Source organism: Pituophis catenifer, unplaced genomic scaffold (genome assembly GCF_029215685.1).
Source record: "Pituophis catenifer annectens isolate HBS135680 unplaced genomic scaffold, rPitCat1.0.hap2 SCAF_1, whole genome shotgun sequence".
NCBI classification, from domain to species: domain Eukaryota; kingdom Metazoa; phylum Chordata; class Lepidosauria; order Squamata; family Colubridae; genus Pituophis; species Pituophis catenifer.
The window spans coordinates 269,053,669-269,079,535 of NW_027256881.1; the positions used below are offsets into that span (position 1 = coordinate 269,053,669).

The 25,867-nt window shown below is 37.6% G+C and overlaps 1 protein-coding gene across 1 annotated transcript; it reads right to left on the reverse strand.

Moving 5' to 3' along the window:
• Positions 1–3,208: 3,208 nt before the first annotated feature.
• Positions 3,209–4,786, reverse strand: RAG2 (recombination activating 2). Its single transcript, XM_070931214.1, has one exon. The coding sequence runs from the start codon at positions 4,784–4,786 to the stop codon at positions 3,209–3,211; it is 1,578 nt and encodes a 525-aa protein (XP_070787315.1).
• Positions 4,787–25,867: the final 21,081 nt, after the last annotated feature.

Sequence of the window (25,867 nt, forward strand, 5' to 3'; positions counted from 1 at the left end):
TCTTTTCTTTCTTTCTTTCTTTCTTTCTTTCTTTCTTTCTTTCTTTCTTTCTTTCTTTCTTTCTTTTTTTCTTTCTTTCTTCCTTCCTTCCTTCTTCCTTCTTCCTTCCTTCCTTCCTTCCTTCCTTCCTTCCTTCCTTCCTTTCCTTTCCTTTCCTTTCCTTTCCTTTCCTTTTTTACAAAATTTAAAACTTTAGGCAAAACAATTAAGAAATAATATCCATTTCTAAGATATATCAATGTAGAGGAATGGTAATCTCTCACAAGTATTCTTGAGTATTCAGAATGGCTCTTGAAGATGAAGGAATAGCTGTGAACTAATTTATACTTTGAAAAAATTCCTATACAGAAATTACACATGTCAATTAGCGTATATAATAATTCTACACATAGATAAGATCATTTTACACATTGGGCCATTTTTATCTGTGTCTTCTATCAACACCATGTGAGCTTGGTGTATCTCCTGAGTTAGGAGAGGCACATTTTTAATCTCCAGCTCTAGTATCCAAAAATTAGAGCACAATGCCTCTTTGCCCACTCATTCAATAAAGTGGATATAAAGGGTTCTTGAGCCCTGTTGCCAGGCAGTGAGTTATCTGTAATAGCATTGTAAGGCAGATGTGAGTAATCAACATTCAGTTTTGCAACACCATCAGTCAAAGCATTCCTAAACATTTTTTCTTACAGAATAGGTTTAATTGTCAAATTGAGGCTTCTTGTTTTTAATACAGAGGTGTGCCACCTTTTCTAGCAAAGAATTATTCTTGATTTGTGAGTTGCATGAAAGCAGCCATACTTTCAGAGCCAAGGAGCACCAGGAGAAGTCAGAGGGGTCAGGTCAAAAGGTAAAATGGATTTAATTCAAATTTTATTACCATGAATTCAATAATGCTCAATGTATTTAGCTATTTTTGGTACATTACAACTCCAGCTCACCAGTAAGCATTGGAGGGAATCTATGAATTTGCATGTTCATATTTTCAAGCTTCAGTTTTGGTATTGGTCCTCAGACTTTTTGTTCCATAGGGTTAAAATAAAGGAATTTCTAAGCAATTTGTTATGCATATAATGCCATACAAATGCAGGGTAGACTGACTAACATTTTCTGACTATTTACACAGAAGCTGAATGGATAATATTTTTAATGATTCAGCTTTAAATTCTTCCCTATATTGGCAGAAACTCACTTCAGGTGCTTCTCCATGGAACATCCCTAAAGTACTCTATAGATGTTAAGGATGTGCATAGTGATGAGGGTGCATATGGACAAAGAGTTTTGACTGCAAAGGTGGATGATGCAGTTCTCTTTTCAAGGCAAATGAATTGCCTATAGCAAATTCACACATGTTGCTTCAAAAGCACATCCACCAAAGCCTCATACAGCTATTCAGACTGTTAGAAGAAGTCTTAGAAGAGTCAATGTTTTTTGGAGAAAAAAAAATCAGTGCATATGAGAACAAACCATCACAGCTCCCAAGTTATCACTTTTATCACCCACTCCTTCCACTACTTCATAAGAACAAGTTGGTTTCTTTGTAGAGGATATCACAAAGCCATTTGTTTTACTAAGAGGGTTTATTGTCTGCATTTCCACTGTAAAATAATTTGCCCTAAGAGGGCTCATATAACAACAAAAGCAACAGCAATTGAGCAGATACATACATAAAATAATAATAATAATGAGAGCAGATATAAACTACTTTAAAACGAAGGATTAATTCAGAGGAACACATCAACTAGAAAAATCAGCTGCTTGCTGGCAATAAAGTATTTTTGGAAAAAGGAAAAGTGAGGCTTAGTAGAGCACATGCCTTGGAGGATGGCAACCCCAAGTTTTGATTTCTAGCAACTCCAAAATGTTAAAAACATATTGAGCTATGTGGAACAATGAACTGTCTTAGGAGAAATTACATTTTTATTTGGTAGGCATATATAACTAACCACAATCCAGGGTATATTTTTTCCCATCACAACAATCCTGTGTGGTGGAATGGATTGAGAGTTACTAGCCAAAAGTGAGCTTCTGTGGTAGAGTAAAAATCTGAATTTTCATAGTCAAACAGCATGTTCCTAGTCTAACAGTCTCCCAGTGTGACTTAGCATAAGAGTGCTTCCTATGACTCTTATGCAATGAGTTCTGCAATCAAGCTATGATCATAGAGATTAGAGATTATTTCCATGCTGTTGCTTGAATTTCTTTATGAAAGATATTAGGTAACTCCCCACAGGTGGTGAATCAGAAGGGAGTGATGGGCACAAACCATTGGAGATAAATGGTCCTTCAGAGATCAAGCGCTGTGACACAAATTTTGAATTCCACTCAGAAGTAAATAGGTAACTAGTGCAGTTTGAATCATACAAGCATATGATTGCCTACATTGCTGCATTCTGGATTAACTACAGAATAGGTTCTGGATGATTTTCAAAGGCAGCACTATGTAGAGTTCATTACAGTTATTAAAAACATGAGACTTCTGACTCCCTATCTGCATTCAGATAGGGTTGAGTTCATTGTGGGGAAAGAATTTGGCCAGCAATTTGTTTTGTTGTTGCAGAGGCAAACATGGCTTCCTTCTTTGACAATCTGGATTCATTTTGGTCTAACTTGGTTGGGAGAAAAATGGCAAAAAAATTGGCCCCCCAAAGGTTTTACACAATGGCCATTTTGTGTGAATGTGTGAGTGAGAAAGAGCTTTGAAATAAAAATTCTGAAATTGTTTTACATCTTCAAAGAAAGTTTGCCTCAAGACTAAACACATGAAACAGCCTTATATGAATTAGATCACTGATATTCTAGCACCATATCTCTTTTGCAAAAATATTTCCATTAATTATACTAAGTTTTATTGACATTGGCTTAAATACTTTGCTATGTAGGCAGTCAAGAGACTCAAAAGAGGTAGCATTATTGAATTTATCTACCCCCGCCCTACCTTATAATAACAATATTGCCAAATGCTGAATTTAAACAAAGCTATAATGATCTAGTTAATATGAAGGTCTGATAATGCCTATAATGTTTTAGCAGTGATTCTTCTGTGTTGTATAATTATATTTATAACTTAAGGTGAAACAAAAATATTTTAAAATGTTTTAAAATGAAGGCCCATTACTATTTGGAAATTTAACATCTGCTGAAGTTAGCAGTGGTTTTTGATTTGGTACCTAAGATTTGCACACTAAAATATTATTCATGACTGTGATTTCTATTCAAACAGTTTACGAATAAAGGACTTTTTTGCAGGACTCAACATTTTCATAGGCTTTTTTCTCCGTAATGCTTTCATGGGTTTCTTTTCTATAGGAGGAATTTCCTTGGGAGTTTTCAATCCCCTTGCCAAACTGATATGTTCAGTGCAGAAATACTTGATATCTACTTGTGACAAATAAATAAGCATATTTTCAGACAAGTCCATACACTGAGCATGGACCCAGTGGCCCTCACCATTTGAACAAAATATCATGGCTGGTTTGTTGAGTTCTGTGGAGTACAAGGGCACCCAGGTGTTGATGTCAACATTACAATCTGCACAGCAGGTGATCCAGTAGCCCGATTCAGCCTCATTTTCATTATCATCTTCATTACAGGTGTCCGTATCTATGTCAAAGCTGAAAGTGAACTCCTCTGAATCTTCAAAAGGAGTGGACTCTCCAGCATCTTCTGTAGAGCTCTGACTACATACTTGTGCCATCTGTTCTAAGCTCTGATCATTTTCTACTTGACATTTTAATATGTAGAAATAGTTTGCATCTGAAGTCAGTTGCCTATTGTCTCCTGGTATACCAAATAAAATGGATCCATTTCCCATATCACTCCCAAACCATATCTTGCAGTGCTTGATATCTGGAGTCCATTCTGGTGTCTCTGTTTCCACTATCTCTATTTTGTTATCATCTAGGTTGATAGTATTACAGATCATCCTTTTCTGGTTGTCAGAATGGTAACCTCCTACAACAACAAATTCCTTTTCTCTGGTCTGTGTCATGATGGCACTGGAGACTGAGATTCCTCCAGGCAAAATTACACAGCTCACAGCTGGACTGCCTAAGGGAAGATCAATTTTTATTTTATAGAAATTGGGAGGTCTGATATTATTTTCCAGGTAATGTCCTCCTATGATATAGATAATATCATTTTGGACAAGAGAGAGATGAAAAGAAAAGCCATTCTGAAGTTCTGGGAGAGCATATGAAGTACAACATCCGAATTCAGGGTCAACCAGAAATATATGTGGCATACAATCAACCACACTATTCCATTTTTCAGTTGTCCTCTGTCCAAGAGCTATGTAAGATCTTCCTCCAATTATAACTATCATACTTTTGCCTAGACTGTGAACCACATTAATAGTATGGCCGTATCTGCCTTCAGGGATCTCTCCAACTAATTCTTTTTCAGTACATGTAAATGTAACTTTTTTGTTATTCTTGCTAGCCAGACATATAACATACAGTTTATCAGAAAGTTCATTGTTTGGTGTTTTCCCTCCATGGATGAGATATTGGCATTTCTCTGACTCTTTGATAGTGCAGATAGCAGGATATCGTAGGGGAGGAAGGTAGCAGGAATCCTTGGAAAAGCATGCCGGCTTCAGTTTAAGTTCATCCTTTTTGAAATCAAGAAGGAAAACCCCAGTAGGACAGGACCTCTTTGGCCAGCCCTTCTGTCCAAATAGGAAAACTTGCCCATCAAAGTTCATCAAAGAAAATCCTGGTTGAATCAGAGAAGAATTGTTAATGGTTGGTATCATCTGAAGAGACATCTTGTCTGGCAAAGAAGTCATGCTGTCGTCTATTTCTGAGAAACAGAGAACAAGAACACAAACCATGGGATTATCAGTTTTGTTACCACTCAATTGGGTGTGACATTGCCTGAACAAATGCAATACATTCTACATGGAGCTGCCCTTGAAAAGTTTCTAGAAATTGCAACTAGTACAAAATGTGGCATCTAGGCTGCTAACTGATCTAAGGGACAAGAATAGTATGAAGCCTACATTTAAATATCTGAACTGACTATTAATATCTACTAGGCACAATTTAAGATACTGAGCTTGTTGATCAGAAAGGTCAGCAGTTCAGTGGTTCGAATCCCTAGTACAGGTCTCCTGCATAAGCAGGGGGTTGGACTAGATGACCTCCAAGGTCCCTTCCAACTCTGTTACTGTTAAGGTATTGCTATTAACCTTCAAAGTCCTGAATAGCTTAAGCTTAACTTAGTAAGGGTCTCCCTCTCCTCCTCTTTACTTAGATGAGCATGAAAGACCCTTTGACAGATGCTCAGAAATCTGATATGCCTACCCTAAAATCTTCCCTCTGTTTTTTTTTTTTGGTTGTTGTTTCTTTTGCATCTTTGTGGTTGGCGCTCAGCAATGGATTGTTTTGTAAATAAAAGTCAGAGATTCTGGAAAAAAAAAAAGAAATCTGGTACGTGATTTAGGGGTGTGTCTCGTGTTGTCCCAGACTATGGGAAGCTCTCCACATAGAGATGTTTTTGCTTCCCATTCTCTCCATATTTAGGGCAATGGCAAAAATGCATCTCTTTCATCAAGTTTTTAACTCCTAATTAAACAGAAAGGTGGGGTTCATTCTTAATAATGATAATAATAGCAGCAGCAGCAACAACAACAACAATCTTGTGGCCCCAACATCATTGTCTTCAACTGAAGTAATACCACATGATTTTTTTTCTTAATTCCTTAAGAAAAATGCTAAGAACCTGGCAAGAAAAAGAGTAGTAAAATGAATAAACAAAATAAGACGCAATAGAGATTGGGCGAGATCTCTTAGTCCTGCTGCAGAGGAATAAATGTTTAGTGAGGTTTTACAGGAGCAGAACAATAATAGAACTGTGCATACCACTTTTTGCTCAGCTAAATAAAAAGAGAGGGAAGATTGGAAAAAATAAATGAACAGCAGGATGGATCCTTCAAATTGGATCAGTTCTACAGCCAGATGTTGAGGAAAGAGGAACTTGGACTACACAAGCTGTCCTCAAGCTAAAGCCTTGGCTTATGTAGATCTTATCCTTCTGGTACTTTCTATGCATAATTTATACTGAAACCAAAAGGATATGGGTGAAAGAACTGCCATAATCTTCCACAACTGCCTTTCATTTCAAAGATAAGGCCAATCTACTGAGTCCAATCTAATGCCCACTAAATAGTAATGTTTGCATGTATAGACTAAGCTATAAAGTTCATGTTTTCCTTTTCCCACAATCAAAACTTTTTTTTTTGTGGTGAGGATTACATTAAGAAAATATATTTTGTTTTCATATTGGTTAGTTGTAGTTTCATTATATATTGGAAAAGTAATATATGAAACAGTTTCATTCAGTTTCATATACATACATACATTATTATTATTATTATTATTATTATTATTATTATTATTATTATTATTATTATTATTATTTAGTCTTTAGTGAGATTTACAGCCTTTGAGGCTGGTTAATAGCTCAGCAGCTCGAGTCCTAACCAAGGACCTAGGAACTGTTAAGGTATTGTTGGAGTAATATTATTATTATTATTATTATTAATGGAACTTGTATGCCGCTCTATCTCCAATGGACTCGGGGCGGCTCACAACAATTAAAACAAAACAAACAAACCATTAAAACAAAAATCCAGGTTAAATTTAACAAAAATTCAATAAAACCCAGTTAAAATTCTATTAAAACCCCCATCAGTCCAGGGTGGCCAGGTGAAATAGCCACGTTTTCAGCCCTGGCGGAAAGAGCGAAGGTAGGGGGCCACCCGGAGCTCCAGAGGGAATTGATTCCAAAGGGTGCGCCCACAGAGAAAGCCCTCTCCCTGGGGGTAGACAGCCGACACTGTCTGGCCAACGGCACCCTGAGTAGGCTCTCCCTGTGGGAACGCACCAGGTGATGGGAAGCTGTTGCTGGCTGCAGATGATCCGCCAAATATCCTGGACCTAAGCCATGTAGGCTTAGGCCCGGGATATTATGTTCTCCTCCCCTCCCCTCCTCTCCTCCCAGATGGCTGGGTAACAAATTGACCAGATTTAGGTTGATTCTAAACTATAATAAGTATGAATGACTCCAAAAATGGAATTATATTCTTAATCTGTGGCATTCCAACTGCTGCTAAATCCCATTTCCAGCAGGTCAGGATAAGTAATGGTGCACAAAACTTGGAAGTGAGTTCAACAAAAGCTGAAGGACAATATTCCTTCTGCTCTACTTAAGGAATATGACCATACATGAATGGGCTAAATAATCTAGCAACCTACTTTTACTATCCCATTATTATTTGTGTGAATTTAACAGAGTCATTTCTTCATGAGACAATGGCCCTCACCCTACAAGAAGACCAATGGGATAGTTGATGGATATTGAATTCGAGTGAGGTAATGCTGGCAACCTCTTACATTGGGAAATAACTGACCATAACCCTACAGATTTTGGCTAACAAATGTTTTTTATTCCATGGAGAAGGAACCATTGTGAGACTTGGGACTGAAAATGAGCAAGGACAGTTAATTAAGATCTTTTCACATGGATACTGCTCTCATTTTAGAAGAGTGGGTCTGAACCCTTATTCCTGCCCTTTTCTCCTTCAAATTTCTTTCATTAGGTCTTCTATTAATTTATAATGCTTTTATATAAAGACAGATTACATAACACTATATGACACTAGCCTTCTCCAATTTCCAGATAAATAGGGTGGCAGGTTTGCAAAGACTGATATGCACAGTGCAAATAATTCACTACTTAAACCTTCTTTGAGAATGTTTAATTACTTTACCAGAATTGGTTTACTGGGTTTTAAATTTTAAATATATATGTGTGTATGTGTGTATACACCCATCCACCTACACACCTAACATCAGTTATGCTTTATAGCTTGACAAGTCCTTAGTATAGTGCTAAAAATGCATTGCAAATTCCTTACTTCCAGCCTTCCATTTTTAATTGCATTTATTTAGCAATTCTAATAGGCCAGTTTACCTGTTAGAAGTATCTCATAGTCTTACTCTAAATGGTAGATTGCATGACAGAGAAGCAGTTATTGAGGGTACAACCAATTGGCCCCCAGGAACTCATAATAGTTGTGATGGCTTGGCATCATTGTGTGCTCACATACATAGATGGTCATAAATCTAATTTTTGACAGCAGCCGTTCTAAACAGGTAGTCCTCGAATTACAACCATTTGTTTAGTGACTGTTCAAAATTACAACGGCACTGAAAAAAGTGATTTATGACTGTTTTTCAGTCTTATGACTCTCGCAGCATCCCCATGGTTGTGTGATCAAGATTTGGACGCTTGACAACTGGCTCATATTTATGATGGTTGCAGTGTCCTGGATCATGTGATCACCTCTTGTGATCTTCTGACAAGTAAAGTGAATGGGCAAGCCAGATTCATTTAACAACCATGTTACTAATTTGACAACTGGAGTGATTCACTTTATGACTATGGCAAGAAAGGTCGTAAAATGGGGCAAAACTCACTTAACAACTATCTCACTTAGCAATAGAAATTTTGAGCTCAATTGTGCTTGTAAGTTGAGGACTACCCGTATTTAGCATAATAATCCCTGAAGAATTTTGTATGCATGAGCCTATGTTTGTATGTGTGCATATGTGAAATATTTTCAGAAAAAAGTCAGTGGAGAAAAAAACATTTGAAAACAATCATAGAACTGATTTTTTCTTTGTCTTCTTTGAATGATTATCTTTGTCTTTAACATTTCTAAACCTCCATTCCCAAAGTTAGTTCTCATTTTAGCAATAGCAATAGCACTTAGACTTATATACCGCTTCATAATTCTTTACAGCCCTCTCTAAGTGGTTTACAGAGTCAGCATATTGAACCCAACAATCTGGGTCCTTGTTTTACCGACCTCGGAAGATGCAAGGCTGAGTCAACCTTGAGCCTGGTGAGATTCAAACTGCCAAACTGCTGGCAGCCTGTGATCAGCAGAAGTAGCCTGCAGTACTGCACTCTAACCACTGCACCACCGAGACTCTTTTAATGTCACTAGTGTAATGCACAATTATATTTAATATGCATAGATTCCATACATTCCAGGTGTTCAAGACAGCAGAGATATACATGGTGATAGTGCTTTTATTTGAAATTCAAGGTACTGTAAAAGCTTTTGCTGGTTTTAGCAAAAAGGATTAACCGATTAATTGCAAGGTCTACTACATTGAAAAAATGCAGAAATGTGCACATGAAAAATATAAAGCAGCATAAATAATGAAGAAAAGATGATACCTTAAAATTGTGACCCAGGTACTGTAGTGATTTCCTCCTTGCCCTGAAGCCTAGTGGATGGATAGAGAGGAAGGGCAGGTTAATGCTTTAGAGTAAGTATTAACTCTCCTGCTATACTACAGATGATGACCATTGAAAACACTGAATTCCAAATGAATTTATATTTATTTTCTTAAAATTTCTTAAAAGCATTTGATGTTTTTAATCACAAAAACATCAATGCAGTATTAAAACACAGGAAAAAAATACATGGAGTATATTATACAATGTGTAAATCTAGTTTGGAAAATTACAAAGAATGCACAATATGATATTTGTGTATGCCCAAGTGTGCCTAGTATACATTTATATGAAAGTATGACTCAATCTCAATTTATATGTATGTATGTATGTATGTATGTATGTATGTATGTATATAAAAATTATATCTAAGGTTTATTGCAGAACTCTTGGCCACTTTTATAAGATAATGCACCCAAGTTCTTTTATAGATTTTGTCTACTCTGAGGTTCTTCTCCTCTTACTGAAACATGCATATATCATTTCTCAAAATAACTTTTTTTTCTCCTACAGAAAGTGCATATATGTTAGTTTTGGGACCTACCTGGGTGATGGAGAATTTTGCTTCGTATGGTTATATTTGCATCAAAAACAGAGAATCAAATGTCAATACTTGTGGATCTTTCTTTGACTGCTTTGTGGCACAGAAATGAAGCAGGCAGGAGAAGTGTTTGTTTAGTCTGCAGATGTGCTCTTGAGGGCTTCTTGATTGATGTGACTAACTGACTGTGACCATTTCCCCCACTTCAGATGGTGTAGAAGGAAACTTACCACTCGTTTACAGCTTTAACCCTTACAAGTCCTAGCAGTGCTGAAACCTGAAAAGCGACTAGTCTTAGGGTATTTTTCTATCTAGAAAAACATTAATTTATGGCAGCCTGGATGATTTGAAACATTGCAGATATTTTAGAAATTTGTGAGCTATAACTCTAGCAATGCAAATTATTTCTTTTAGAAAAAGAAAGGAACAAATATGTTTCTATCACAAGGAGCTAAAAAGGTGAGAATCCGTTTATACCTTAAACAGACTGCAGCAATTATACTTACACAAAAATATAACTGAGCATCGCTCAAAGGCATATTTCCACGATACTCTTAAAAGTAAGGACACAACAATTTATTTAGATGCCCTAAAGATAGTAGCACAGTATGGTTAATGTAGGTTGCTTACACTCTAAACTAAGACAACTTTCTTCCTTCCTTCCTTTCCTCCTTTCCTCCTTCCCTCCTTCCCTCCCTTCTATGGAGGTGTATTACTCACTTCTCCAAATCTTCCAACAACAACCCTGTAAGGCAGATTGGTTTGAAAGAAAGTGATTTGCTCAAAGTCAATGTGACTGGGGGCAGACTTGAATCTGGTGCTAACAATACCATGCTCGGTTGCTTAATAATAGGGGTGGGACAGGGTGACACCTATTCCTATAAAGTAAATGATTTTCAAACATTTCTGTCTGCTGTCCATATTTCTTCATCTTAAGAATTCATACAAATATTTTAGATTTTATACCTTGAAAATGAAACGAGTGACTAGCCATTATTTGGTTTGTTTCTAATATCCAAGTGAAATTATCTATACTCCTTTGTGAATTCTATAAACATTATAGGCATCTGCACAATTCATTGGTTTCATCAAAATGAGAAAAGCAACATTGCCAATTCACGATGAAAGCCCCACCCTTTTCCTGATGTCATGACATATACAAAGGGAGGAGTTTATACCAGGTTAATGTGGCATTGCTTTCATCATTTGCCCCCTCCTCCTTGCATTCCCCTCTAGACATCTGATGTCAGGAATCAGCACCATTTCGTCTCTCCATAGCTATAGATGCTAATAGTCGGGACTGCCAATCTGTTGCAGCACTTGAAATTGAAGATGAAGCTTCCTTATTATTGATAGCTTCCTCTCACTTTCTTCTACTGCCATCTTCTATGTCTTGATTGGGAGTGAACTTGGAGCAAACTTTAACATTTTCTAATGGATGATGTTCTGTTCCCAGAGCATCTGGCATCTGTAGTCCACATGTCATGGACTACATTTCCCATAATACAATCTCTACATCTCCCACAATGCAATCTCTTAAGGAGACAGCTCTTAATTCTTAGGGTAACTAATTCACTATAATTCACCATCTGAAACAGCACAAGTGATAAATCTCTGTGTATAAAGAGCCTGCTTAAGGTCTGACAAGTGCTTTGAACAGAATTAATTAGAGATTATATAGGCTGCTGATTTTTCAATGCCAGATGTCTGTCTCTCTCACAGTCCAAGCAAGGCAAGATAATATTCAATCACTAAGAGCGAGAAAGTCGACCCGCAGCAGCCTTAGCTTTAGGCTAAGTAGGCCAGCCCAGGGGTACCAATGTTTAAATGGCACCAGTGGTGGGATTCAAAAATTTTTACTACCGGTTCTGTGGGCGTGGCTTTGTGGGCATGACATAGCTTTGTGGGCATGGCAGGGGAAGGATACTGTAAAACCTCCATTCCCTCCCCACTCCAGGAGAAGGTTACTGCAAAATCCCCATTTACTCCTGATCAGCTGGGACTTGGGAGGTACAGAATAGATGGGGGCAGGATCAGTCAGAGGTGGTATTTACTGGTTCTCCGAACTACTCAAAATTTCCACTACCGGTTCTCCAGAACTGGTCAGAACCTGCTGAATACCATCTCTGAATGGCACCAACATTGAAAAGACCTGTGAAAAAACACAATACAAAAAAGCAAAAAACCATAATTATGCACACTGCGAGCCAACATGTTTGCTCGAGGGTTAAATATAATTTTGCAAAAATTATTGCCATATGACAGCAATGGGTGCTGTTGTAATCAAAATTAAAGTTTTGTACTGAAAATAGGATGAAAAAGTCTGAAAAAAAATTGTCTGGGGTTCAAAACCATAAGTGTATTGTTTGAGAAATCTAGGAAAATAAATAAATAAAAGGACACCTTTTTGATATTCCTAGCAAAATCAGAAAATAAGCCAAATCATAGGGAACACCAGATTATGATTTTGCCTAGATTGCCAAAATATCTAGAGTTGACCTTGATGACCAATAGGAACTGGGAGCATCCTATTCCTGCCTACTTCATCCACCATGACGTTAGAAAAGCATTCAAGTTCACTTCCCTGATAAAAGTGGTGTCCGGAACAGAAGAAATGACTCCACTGTGAATTGGGGATGAAACAAAACAATGTTATAAGAACATCTCATAGTTATGTGAATTAATATGAGGATGAGTCCTTAGTTCAAAATATGTTTCCCATAACTGTTGTTTTAACTTGGATATCCAAGTACTGTATTTATTCTGCTTATTTTCTTTTTGCTGCTAGCTAAATTGTGTTGACTAAAGAACCATGACATAATGTTACAGAATACCACATATAAATGGGTAATGTGTTGCTGGGGCTGAGCTACATTTTTCAGTGTTTAATGGAATTAATAACTGTGTAATTGAAAGCATGCTAATCCTCAACTGACCTCAGCTGTAGCATTCCTTATTTGGCTTAAACAATGGGGAGGAGGATTCTCATTTGGAGACACATAAATTGATTCTGCACAATCTGCTGATGATCAGCAAAGCTTAATGAATGATAGCCTCAAGTAACCTCATTACAAAGAACATGGATGGATGAGCAGTGAAATGCATATTTTTCAAAGGAAAGAAAGTGGTTTCTGCTTCGGTGAATCATTTTCAGTTTCAACTCAGAGTTTCCAGTATGCTATTTTCCATGCTTAAGAGAACGTTAGAGTAAGATCTGTTATTATTATTAACAATTCCTGGGAAAAATGTGTGCATTTGATTAATGAAATTTCATGCAGAAGAGACCAGTGATGCCATTTACAAGGGACAGCTGAGACTTGCTAGAACAAATGAGGTGATTCCTATGTCCTCTTATATAAGATGTAGGTGAATTCAATGGGATTTATTATAGGCAAATGAAGGATTGCGCTGTTGAGTTTTTCAAAATATAAGCCACAATCAGGGTGGGTTCTACTTACCTTTACTACTGGTTCGCAATGGGATTGCGTGTGCGCACTCGCTTTGCTTGCCCACGCACCTTGCTTCTGTGCATACACAGAAGCTTCTGCGCATGCGCAGATCACCGACGTCGACATCCAGGGCGGTGGGCAGGGCCTCTTGCCAGTTTTACTACTGATTCTTGTGAACCGGTCTGAAGCGGGGGCAACCCACCACTGGCCACGATTCAGATAGGTCTAGGCTTGTCCTGCACACCCCTGCCTTCCCATATGATCTTCTTACTTGCCCAGAAAATACATTCAGGCAAAGAATTCTAACAGATATACAGAGATACATCATTCTTCTAATACCCCTGATATCTGTAGTACTTGAGAATTGTTAATTAAACAAACAAACAAAATATGTGCACATATTAATTCTGCCTCCACTTGACAGAAAAACAGGGACTTAGGGCTCTTCTCTACCCACCCCATCTGTTTCTTGGAAAGCAATACTTCTTAATTCAATAATTATTCTCTTCGTTTTCATAAGTGGAATCTGCCTCTGATTTCCTCACTTTGATGTCACAAACAGGCCTATCTCCCCAGCATGTTTCCTTCATCTTATCCCCAGAGATAATCTTTTAGGTATAGTGTTTTAACAGCAGTTATTCTGACACTGTCAAAGGTGACCATATGAAAAGGCTTATAATGCATTACCTTGGATGGAAATTAGGAGGCTGGGAACAGAAGCAGAATAGCGATAAACAATAGGGATAGCAAATTTCACACCAGTGTGGTCTTCTGTCAACCCCAGGCTGAATGGAAAGCAATCCAGCCAAACAGTGGTTAAAAAAAAAAAGATTGACTTAGATATCAATTAGTTTTAATTTAAAAATTGATAACTGCCAAGGCTAAATGCACCTGCACTTTTAGAGTGGCTATTAGCTAATTCAAATGACCATTGCTTCTGGGTAGACTGTTTAAATCTTCTGCTTGAGCCAAAATGAGGATGGGCCACCTACTCTTTCCAAAGGTTAGGAGTATATAACATTGCTTTCAGCATACCCTGACCTTGCTGGAAAGGCAGCCTCCAATTGCTTTCTCTTGCTCTGCCTAAAGATATTGTTTTCCAATCTCAGCTGATTATCATTAATTAGATGCACTACTAGATCCTGCACTGGGCAAGAGTTAGATTGGAGAACTTCTAGGTGCATTCCAACTTCTTTTTGTAAAGCCATACCTTGCAATCTGCCTGCTGTGTTTCATTTTTTCATTTTTCTCCCTTTGATCACCATTCTCCACAGCCATTTGGTCCTAGGTTGTTGGGCCAACCAACCACTTGGCAAGGATACTTCCATTTAAAGCCATGGCTTGGGCAAGAGAAGATTGGTTAATGATTGGATTTCCCCATCACGTACCTAGTGGAACAGTGAAATGATGAGCCTTTCTATACCAAACAACAACTCAGTCCAACCAATGAGTTTGTGATATGATTGGACAGTAAAACTGCTTTTTGTTTTGCTTTACTTTACTAGTTCATTGGTACTCTAGTGAAACGGTTGAATGATGAAACCAGTAGAACAGACTGGACCAGTTCTATCTCATCTAACAGGAAGAATGGTAACATTATGTAGTCTTGTGTAAGACTGCTAAACATCTGTCTAGAAGAGCACCAGTTTCAAAGAAAATTGCAAACCACATATCTTCAAAGATGCACTGGCAGAAAGGATCACAATTCATGGGTTGGACAAAGTACCAAGGGAGAAGCTTCTGCAAACGATGCAAGTGGTTTACAACTGCTATGTGGATGATATCTGACTGTCTGTTTTTCAATGGTAGCACTTCTGTTTTGGTACACAGCTGTCACTGAATCTACCATCTGTGTCTAGAACATGAGATTGAGTGGTCTTGGAACAGTCACAAGCCTTCAGTGTAACTTATCTCAAAGGAAAACAAATTCTAGCACCCAAATTTCTGCTACAAAAATGCATTTATCTCCTTTTATAAGTACACACCATGTGCTGAACCACATAAAATACAAGATTTATATGTGATATTTATAATTGGTGGTAGATTAGAGTCAGTGGAATTCAAGGTGGGCTGGACTTAGATTTCTTATGGGCATGAAGGAGCTTTTGACCAATGGCGTGTTTGATCCCTTCCTTGGGCTTAGCCTGGTCATCTCTCACAGTGACATAAAAGTGACATCTTTTACTGATTCACTATACTCCTTAATATCAGTCATGAAACAATATTTGTTCTCCACCAGAGTCATGTACAATGTATGAGACAGGTGGTCTTATAAATTAAGTAAAAATAAATAATAATTAGACTCATAGCAGATATCTTGCAAGAATTGTTTATTTAGGTAATATATTCTTTTCTTAAAACCATTTACTTAAAAGTAAGTCCCAGGGAATTCAACAGAAAAACAGACAAATGACTAGGAATATAGCCTAAATCTCCCACAGTGTATTACTTTTTCTTTCTTTCTCTTGGACAAAAGAACTTACTTTCTATTTCAAAAGAAGAGTACAAATTTAGGTATAAAAGGTTATTACTTACTTAATTATATACATGTGCTACTCCATTCCAAACAGTGTACCATATCATTCAGACACCATTCAGTATTCACATCTATTATTTACACCACTTGCTATTCAACACAGAATATAACACTATGTATTGGCTCATGAACCAGAAACAAAAGAAGTCATGATGGAATTGGTTATGGGCAGATTTGTATCACAGGTTTAATTCTGGTACAGGCAACAGTATAATACAGAATTGGCTGCTGACATCCAGTAAACTGTAGCGTAAAAGCCCTGAAAAAGAATGTACTCTTTTGAAAGTTGCACATAAACAGTGGAGGTAATGTTTAAAAGGAGTTTACAGTAGTAGGAAAGACTTTATTAAGAAACTACTATGTAAATTAAAAGAAATATCACGTGGAGGCCATCTACTTAAAAACAATTGGCAACACTTGAGTCGCCTATATACTTAACAATTTTCTGTTTTCTTTAAATTGTAAACAGTTAATTCAGTATTAAGCTAATATGGTCTATATTCTACTAATTCATAGAACATTAGTTTGAATTTTCTCTCTTGTGAGATTTAAGATTTTCTTTTCTTTCATCACGAACCTGAAAGTCTACTGTTAAGTCTCAAGACAGCATCTAAGAGTAATACGATCATCTCTAAAGTCCCCCCTCTCTACATCTGCAAGTTCACTTCTAATTATGTAAACACTTCCTTCACGTCTTGCTATTTTTCTAGAAAATCAGAACAGGGAAGGTATGTCTGTGAAAAGTTGGATCTGCATTAGTTTGCTCCTCCTGTGTAAACCCTGTTTTTTTCACACACACACTTACTTGTAACCATCTCAAGCTTTATTCAGTTCTTTAGTGTAATTTTGTTCTCTGAAGAGAATGAATATGGGGGATCAGATATCCTTGCTCGTCAGCAAATCTTTTGAGAGTTACCAGTAGAGCTGAAACTAATTATCTTTACATGCCTCAATTGGAAATCAAGAAATAAGCTCTGGATGGGCACAGTAGGTTAGTTGATGTCTCAGTTGCTAAAGATAAGGAGGTGTTTTTTTTTTTAATTTGATTTAGATGCCGCCCTTCTCCGGAGACTCAGGGTGGCTTACAATGCGTTAAGCAATAGCCTTCATACTTTTGTATATTTATACCAAGTCAGCTTATTGCCCCCACAAACTGGGTCCTCATTTAACCTACCTTAGAAAGGATGGAAGGCTGAGTCAACCTTGAGCCTGGTGAGATTTGAACTTACAGTAATAGCAGACAGCTGGTGTTAATCACAATGCTTTTAGCCTGCTGAGCTACCAGGCCCGAGTTGTAGCCAAATAAATTCTGAGGGAAATCCACTGGTGTAGCCTAACTATTATTTATTTCCTTCTATATAAATAAATGTTATTCACTGTATGGAAAACATGGCAATGGACTATGTTGAGCTAAGAACAAACTTACCTTCCACCCAAGAAAGTTAATCACCTGGTACATTATGGCTAGGCGCATGCAATGATAATAACCTACATTTTATATCAGTGGTGGGTTTCAAAATTTTTTACTATCAGTTCTGTGGGTGTGGCTTGGTGGGCGTGGCATGGCTTGGTGGGCATGGCTTGGTGGGCATGGCATGGGAAGGATACTGTAAAATCTCCATTCTCTCCCCACTCCAGGGGAAGGATACGGTAAAATCTCCATTCCCTCCCCAATCCAGGAGAAGGTTACTGCAAAATCCCCATTTCCTCCTGATCAGCTGGGACTTAGGAGGCAGAGAATAGATGGGGACATGGCCAGTCAGAATTTTTACTGCCGGTTCTCCAAACTACTCAAAATTTCTGCTACCGGTTCTCCAGAACTGGTCAGAACCTGCTGAAACCCATCTCTGTTTTATATGCTGTATACAGTTCTGTCTTTAAATGCAGCCATTAAGGGGTAGTCACAAGAAGAGGGGCTCAACCTATTCTCCAAAGCACTTGAAGGCAGAACAAGAAGCAATGGATGAAAACTAATCAAGGAGAGAAACAATTTAGAACTAAGGAGAAATTTCCTGACAGAACAATTAATCAGTGGAACAACTTGCCTCCAGAAGTTTTGACTGCTCCAACACTGTTTTTAACAAGAGATTGGACAACCATTTGTCTGAAATAGTCAAGGGTCGCCTGCTTGAGCCAGGGGTCAGACTACAAGACTTCCAACTCTGTTATTCTGTATTCATCCTTTATAACAATGATCAACAGGGAGGATAACAATGATTGGCATCCACGAAACAACACAAAATGTAATTTTTTTAAGGACTACATGTGCTCTTTCGCATTTTCCAGTGGGAGGTGCTGTATAAGGAAACCATTCACGATTCTTTATTATTTCTTTGGATACTCATATGTCAGAACAATTACTCTTAAGAAAGTCTGTAGGCAAATAGCACACAACGAATGGAATTTTAGAGTAATGACTATAATAACGGAACAGTAATGAAAAATAAAACAACATTTCTTCCTCTTGCAAAACCACTAGTATTTGCATAAACCACTCTAATGGTCTGGTAAATGATTATCTGCACAGTCAGTCCCTAGAGAGATTAATATTATTTTTGTTTTTGTGAAACTTTTAAAAAAGCTTTTATTTTTTAAAATCATTGAAAACAATGTTTATTTTGTTCCTGTCAACATCATCTTTCAGTTGGTACTGTAGTCAGAAGTCCTGCTATATCCTATTTTGAGAACATAATATTTACAACTATAAACTTCAACTTGGGCACCTGCATTCAAACTCCCACCCAGCCTTAATGAATGGCTTGTGCTCTGATCACACTTAGTATATCCACTAAGGTGTTAGATTTGGGTTGGGTAGTTTCAGCTTGAAATTTCTACTGGATTGTGGATTTCCCTAGGTATCAGCCTAGCGAAGTACAAGTAGTCCTCCACGTATGGCCAACACTGAGGCCAACATTTCTGTTGTTAAGCAAGATAATTGTTAAGTGAGTTTTGCCCCATTTTATGACTTTTCTTACCACAGCTGTTAATTGAATCACTGCAGTTGTTAAGTTAGTAATATGGTTGTTAAATGAATCTGCCTTCATTGACTTTCCTTGTCAGAAGGTTGCAAAAGGTTCACAAAACCCAACTGACTGCAACTGTCATAAATTTGAATCAGTTGCTAAGAGTCTAAATTTTGATCACATGACCATGGGGATGCTTCAACGTAACTGTGAAAAACGATCAGAAGTCACTTTTTCTCAGTGTGTAGTAACTTCAAATGGTCACTAAATGAACAGTTGTAAGTCTTTCTTCCTTGGAAGAAAGGAAGGATAGACATCTGCTAAACATACACGAACATTTCAAGAATGTGTGAGTTTCCATTGTTTATTATTAAAAGATGGAGTGCTTTTAGCACTGTAGATTGGTCTTTTCCAATCCAGCCTTCTTCCAAATTAGCTGGATTTTAGTTCTGATATTTTCTAATGATAAAGTTGGGATTCTTGAAAGGACACTGTATGATGAAAGTCAACTTACTTGGAGGGGTCAGGTTAGGAAAATGAGAGTTGGATTTTAATTTCAATCATAATGAGTAAAGATAATCTGTGCTTAGCCATATAATTTTAAAACGGATTAGAATTTCAGTTTACCCGGATCACTGGATCAGTGAATTTCTTCATTATGTCAGGTTCATTGTCTCTCTGTATTATATGTTTTTAATATGTTATTTTTAAATAGTTGTAATATTATGCGAGAATATTAATAACATTGCATTTCATGATATGGTCCAATAAATCAAAGAGCTCCAATAAATTGTATCTGATAGGTAAGATTTGAATATATAGATTTGATTGTGTTTGATATCTATAGCTATGGATACCTCTTAACAGATCATTATTAAATTATGGGAGCTGGACTCCATATGATACAGAGAAAGTAAGCTATAAACACAGCTTGCAGAGGAGGCTGGGGAAATACTTGGCTACACTTAACTATGATTCCAGCTATTATGTGCCTTGGATGAAGGCAATAATAATAATAATAATAATAATAATAATAATAATAATAATAATAATAATAATAATAATATATGAAGCTATAGAATATTATAACTGGGGATATTCATCAAACCCATTACATCACAAAAATCAACGTCTCAACACAGTTGCAGTCACCTGGATCAATATGTGGGTTGCAAAACAGGAAGCTGTTGGTGATTGTTCTTAACTGCTTGAAAGACTGTCCTGGCACTTTACAAACTGATTTTTGAGTCAGTGAACTTAAATTTCTTCAATGGGAGATGGATTGAAATACAGAGAAATTAGGATAAAAAACGATGGGCCGTGTGCTTAGGAAAGAATGGATTTGCAACCCAGAATAGTACAAAGGGATTCTAATGGGTTTGCTTCCCAGGGGATCTCTCTAGTAAGTTGGTCTGTAAGAAATACGTTAAAAAAATATAATAATCAGAATATCTTTTTTTTAAAGCAATTAGATATCCATTTCAAAAAGTTCTGCATGCATTTGAACTTCTCCACTCTTAAATGCAGCTTGCTGAATTTTCAATAACTTGCTGCCTTTGTTCCAAGCAACCTCTAAATATCTCATCCTCGAATTTTCACAGAAAAGTTCTGTTTGAATCCAAGCCTTGTATCTGAAGTTTATCAGAAGGGAAAGTCTTGAGCAGATGAACCTTTTTAATCAGCCTTTGGAAATGACCATGTCAGGTCCATTTTAGCCAATCATCTTCTATGAAGAGTAATATCTTCACTTTATTCCAGAAGCTATTTGTTTTCCAATAACAGCATATGGCATGCTCTACTGATTGGCGCTTTAGCACCTTGCTTGTCCTTGTCCTTCAGGCAAGATTCAGCCCTCAGTCACTCATGTCAAGCACCGAAGCAGAAAAAAACACGAGGAGGCCATCAAGAGGAGGAGACAATGTGACAAGAGAATAAACAATGTTTGTTCCTAAAATGATATATGCTTTGGCAGCAGAATGTAACACTTTAGAGGAATGAAGAGAACATAACTGAAGGCTATGAACTGTCTATCACCAAATGAGTTCCCTTTTTAAAAAAAACCAAAAAAAAAAAAACAAAGGGAAAAAAACCCCCCAAAGAAAATATTGATTAAAAAAAAGAGTGTGAAGCCCATAGAACACCATCTTCTGCTACATTTGCTTTCTTGACTACATAAGGCATGACAATCGAAGTGATGGAGCTGGGTATAACTTCTTTGTATGTGTATGCACTAGCCCTTTATTTCTGGTTATTATTATTTTTTGCACAGCCTGATTATGTGTGCTTGCTGTGATGATATGCTAGTGCTCATTTGAGAACTTTCTTTTCATAAGAAACAGGGAAACTCTTACCTTCCTCTAGTGTTCAAATATATTTTAAAAGCTTTCATCCTCCATAATCAGGAAATGTTTCTCTGCTTACCTTTCTCTCTATTCAAATTTTAACCTTTCTATCCCCAGATTTTGGTGGAACGTTCCCTCAATAGTTGTCCAACTTATTTTTGATTTATTTCTACCCATGGCTACACAAGTAAGCAAGTCCATGGACTCATTATTTAGTGTTCCAGTTTGATAATGACATATTCCCCTTCCAAATTCTATGGATACGTAATTGCAGGTGGTTTATAAACCAAAAGTGCAATATATGCTGAGACGAACTTTGGATCAGGGACTCCTTATGATCTTAATCATGATACTTCACATTCTTTATATGTAGATACTCATTAACCATTAGGCTGTGGCTGGGATCATGACAATTTGGGGGGGGGGGACAGCTGTAATGGAGAAAATCTCTGCCCAAAGTATCTGAGGATGCAACAACTTTCTCTATGGAGAGCAATTTTCATGTTGGAGACCCAATCTAAGATCAGACAATCCTAGTTCTAGACAATCCTAGTCCTAACTGGATTAGCAATATAACCCAAAATTTAGCTGTTTCTCTCTAGTTTAGCAGCAATTTGCCTGTAGTTTGCCTGTAGTGGGAAATTCTATATTCTTTCATCTGAAATGTTATAATTAGATGTCTGTGCCATTGCATAGGAGGCCTTTCTCCTCTAATTACTTATAGCATCCTCTAGAATAATGTTAAGATATGTGGAGTTCAACTCCTAAAATTCTTCTGTTGTATGGCCACTGCTAAGAATCCTAGGAGTTGACTCTACACATCCCCTTATTGCTGAGATTGAGAATAGTGCTTTAGAGCCAGGTATCATTGAAGTGATATAATGACAGTACTTATCATTGGCACAATGATGCTCTGATCGCTATAGAAGTGGCATTTGTATGCCAATAGGCCTTTCAAAAACTGTGTTATTTTGCACTGTCTGCTTAGAAAAACAAAACAGGAAACTGGAAACTTAGTGACTACTCTACTGTTTCCAGGTGGCATTCAATTGGCATCTGCTGAGCTGTTTTGGTCAGCATCATTTAGTTCCCTAGTGAATTGTGAGCAGTGTTTTTAATTCACAGTCCATTTGGCAATATCTATTTGCTTCTTATTATCTGTTAACCATTCTGGGGATAGGGATGGGGGTGCTGACAGAAAGCAGGAAATCAAACTTTAAACTTCTCATCTAAGTGGCCATGAAGGCACTGTACAAATGTAACTTTAATGGCAGAGACTACAGCTAAAAATAACACCAGGCATGGCAATAAATTTACTTTAATTTAAAAAATGGGCCAATAGGATGGCGTTATCCTCCTGAGAAATTTGTAGGAGGCCTCGTATGAGTGGATTTGCCAATAAAAGCAACTAGGCACTTCAATAAAACTAATTAAATTAATCTGTCATCCCCAGGGAACTTAAGCAGGGCATGAAATAAAGAAACAGCTCCAGTTCTAAGGCTGGATTTTTTAAAAAAAATGAGGTGTTTTTTTTTATAATGTTGGAAGGACCAAATCAGGAGAAAAATGTTTACATTTTCTATTGATCAGAGATTTAGGAACCATCTTAATATAATTGCCTTTCCTGATCTTAAAAAATAAATCAGCTATCACTTAAAAGTCACATAAAAAGCTGGTTCTATATCAATCAACACCAGATTTTTTTGTAATCAACAGGAGAGGTGATATTCATGATATCCTTAACAAATAAATTTGGTTTGGCACAGCAACCAAACAAGACAGGCACAGACTTCAATGAATAGTTAGGACTGCAGGAAAAATAACCAGCCTGCCTTCCATTGAGGACCTTTATACTCCACGAGTCAGAAAGAGAGCTGAGAAAATATCTACTGATCCTTCACATCCTGGACATAAACTTTTTCAACTTCTTGCCTCAAGACGACGCTATAGGGCATTGCACGCCAAAACATCCAAACACAAAGCAGTTTCCCCCCATGCTATCACTCTGCTAAACAACTAATTCCCATAAGATTTTCTTATGCTCTAGGACCCTGAGGTGAACCTGTGGCACGCATGGCACAGGTGGCACGCATAGCCATATTGGTGGGCACATGAGCTCAGCTCCAGCACACATGCCTGCGCTGGCCAGCTGATTTTTGGGCCTTCCTGGCCCACCTGCAATAGGGAAACAGGCTGTTTCCTACCTCCGGAGGGCCTGGGTGGCGGTGGAGAAGGCCTGTTTTTTGCTCTCCTCATGCTCCAGAGCCTTTCTAGGAGCCTTGGGAGGACCAAAACAGCCTTCCCTACCCCCGGAGGTTCTCCGGAGACCAAAAACAGCCCGTTTGCCAACTTCTGGTCCCACAGGAAGTTGGCAAACGGCATTTTCGGCCTCTGGAGGGCCTCCGAGGGGGCGGGGAAGGCCATTTTGCCCCCCCCGGCTCCTAGAAAGGCTCTGAAGCCTGGTGAGAGCAAAAAACGGGCTTACCAGGCCCACCGTGCCAAAAGTGGGGGGGAGCATGGGGGGGTGTCAACGCGGGAGCAGGGTGCATAGAATTATGAGTGTGGGCATGTGCGTGACCCCCTGCACTCCCGTGCTTTTGGCACGTGATGGCAAAATGGTTCGTCATCACTGCTCTAGGATGTCAAACCACTTAGTAGGGCTGTATTATTTATTATCCCTCTCATCTTTTCATCTTTCCTATTACCTATTTCCTTAGCTTATTACTATAACTGTTTATATCTCATGATTTATGTTGATTGCCTTTATTTAGTATCCTATTATGATTTATGTTGATTGATTATTTAATATCCTATGACTATCACTGAGTTATGATGCTTCTATTTTATGATTATGCTCATGATTTATCCCTTGTTGCTTGTATGTACACTGAGAGCTTATGCACCGGAGACAATTTTCTTTTGTGTCCAATCACACTTGGCCAATAAAGAATTCTATTCTATAAAGATACAAAAAAGAAATGCAAGTAAACTAAGAGCACAGGGCTGATCCAAAATATTTTCTTTAAAAAGGAATATTGAGTCCTTTATTTCTTGCCTAAGGGAATGTATAATTTTTCATTGAATTAAAATATATTGATGTGAATGGTAGGTAAATCATACTTCGGTGTTGACAGTAAAATATTATTCTCCGCAATGCTGGGGTAGTTGAGGACAGATATGCTGGAGAGAACTGATTGTCTGGCACACACAACTATCTTTTACTACTTTGCTACTTATTGTATTTTCCTCGTCCAACATCTGCTCCCTGTTACCTTTTTCAGTCATGCCTAATGGTAAATCAATGAATGAAAGAAGGAACAAGACAGTGACTGAATCAACAGTGAAATCCCTGGGGATATGTATTTGCTTTCTCATTAAATTAGAAGGAAGTTAGGCTCAATTCATGACTGAATAAAATGTGGTGACTGCAATTCATTCATTCATAATTTATTTTGAAATGTTCAGTGAAAACTTGCAAGGTTTATGAAAGAAAATATATTCCATTGAGTTAAATGGCTCTTGTTCCAAACTAGTGAACATAGTATTTCAGAATTGAATGGGTAACAAATTGCAAATTCCATTATTGCAGGCTATACCATATTAATGTTTCCAGTTTGATTTCCAAATCTCAGGTCACAAACACAGAGAAGAGATCTGTTTATACCATCACATACTGTAGATAGATACGAATGGTTAGAAAAAAGCAACAGACTTAGAAAAGAACTTGCAAACTTGTAAACTATAGGCATTTTGCTCAGAATGGCGGTTTAGAAGTTCTAAATGAGATGGGTGGCATATAATTTAATAAAAGAAGTAAATCTTCAGAACTACACAGTGCTCAAAATGGGGTATGTCCACAATAGAATACAATTGAATGATTTGCTTGATTTGGAATTTTCATTTCTTTTGCTGCTATCTTATAACACTGTTGGCTCATATTCAAGTTTGTAATAAACTACCATTACAAATCTTTCACAAATATTAGCAACAAGCCAGAGACATTTGCCAAGACATTTGTTAAATGAGTTTTGCCCCATTTTACGACCTTTCTTGCCACAGTTGTTAAATGAATCACTGCATTACTAAATTAGTAACATGGTTGTTAAGTGAATCTGGATTCCCCATTGACTTTGCTTGTCAGAAGGTTGCAAATGTGATCACATGACCTCAATTGTCATAAGTATGAGTCAGTTGCCAAGGGTCTAAATTTTGATCGTGTGACCACAGAGATGCTGCATCAGTCATAAGTCATTTTTTTCAATGATGTTGTAACCTCACACAGCATTAAATGAACTATCATAAGTCGAAGACTACCTGTATGCAATGTAGAGCCAATTTGCTACTTCATAATACCAAGAAAATAATGTTTGGAACTCAAGCAGAATTAGAATAACAGAATTGGAAGGGACCTTGGAGGTCTTCTCGTCTTACACATTGCTCAGGCAGGAATTCAGTTCTGCGGCACTGTAATGTGTGCTGAAGTTGGCTTACGATATTCAAAGCTGAGATGATTGACAGTTGGATCTTTATTCAATAGTCCTCCTGGGACTGTCTTGCCCACTGCACCTTAAAGTACAGCCTAACTTATGTGTCATAACTCTTCTGTCCTCCAAACCTGACTCTTGGCTCTTGGATTCCTTGAAGTAGTCAAGGCAGCTGCCACATCCTGCCCATGACTGAACTGGCCCTGAGTTGGTAACTTGAGTATTATTAAAAAAAAACACAGT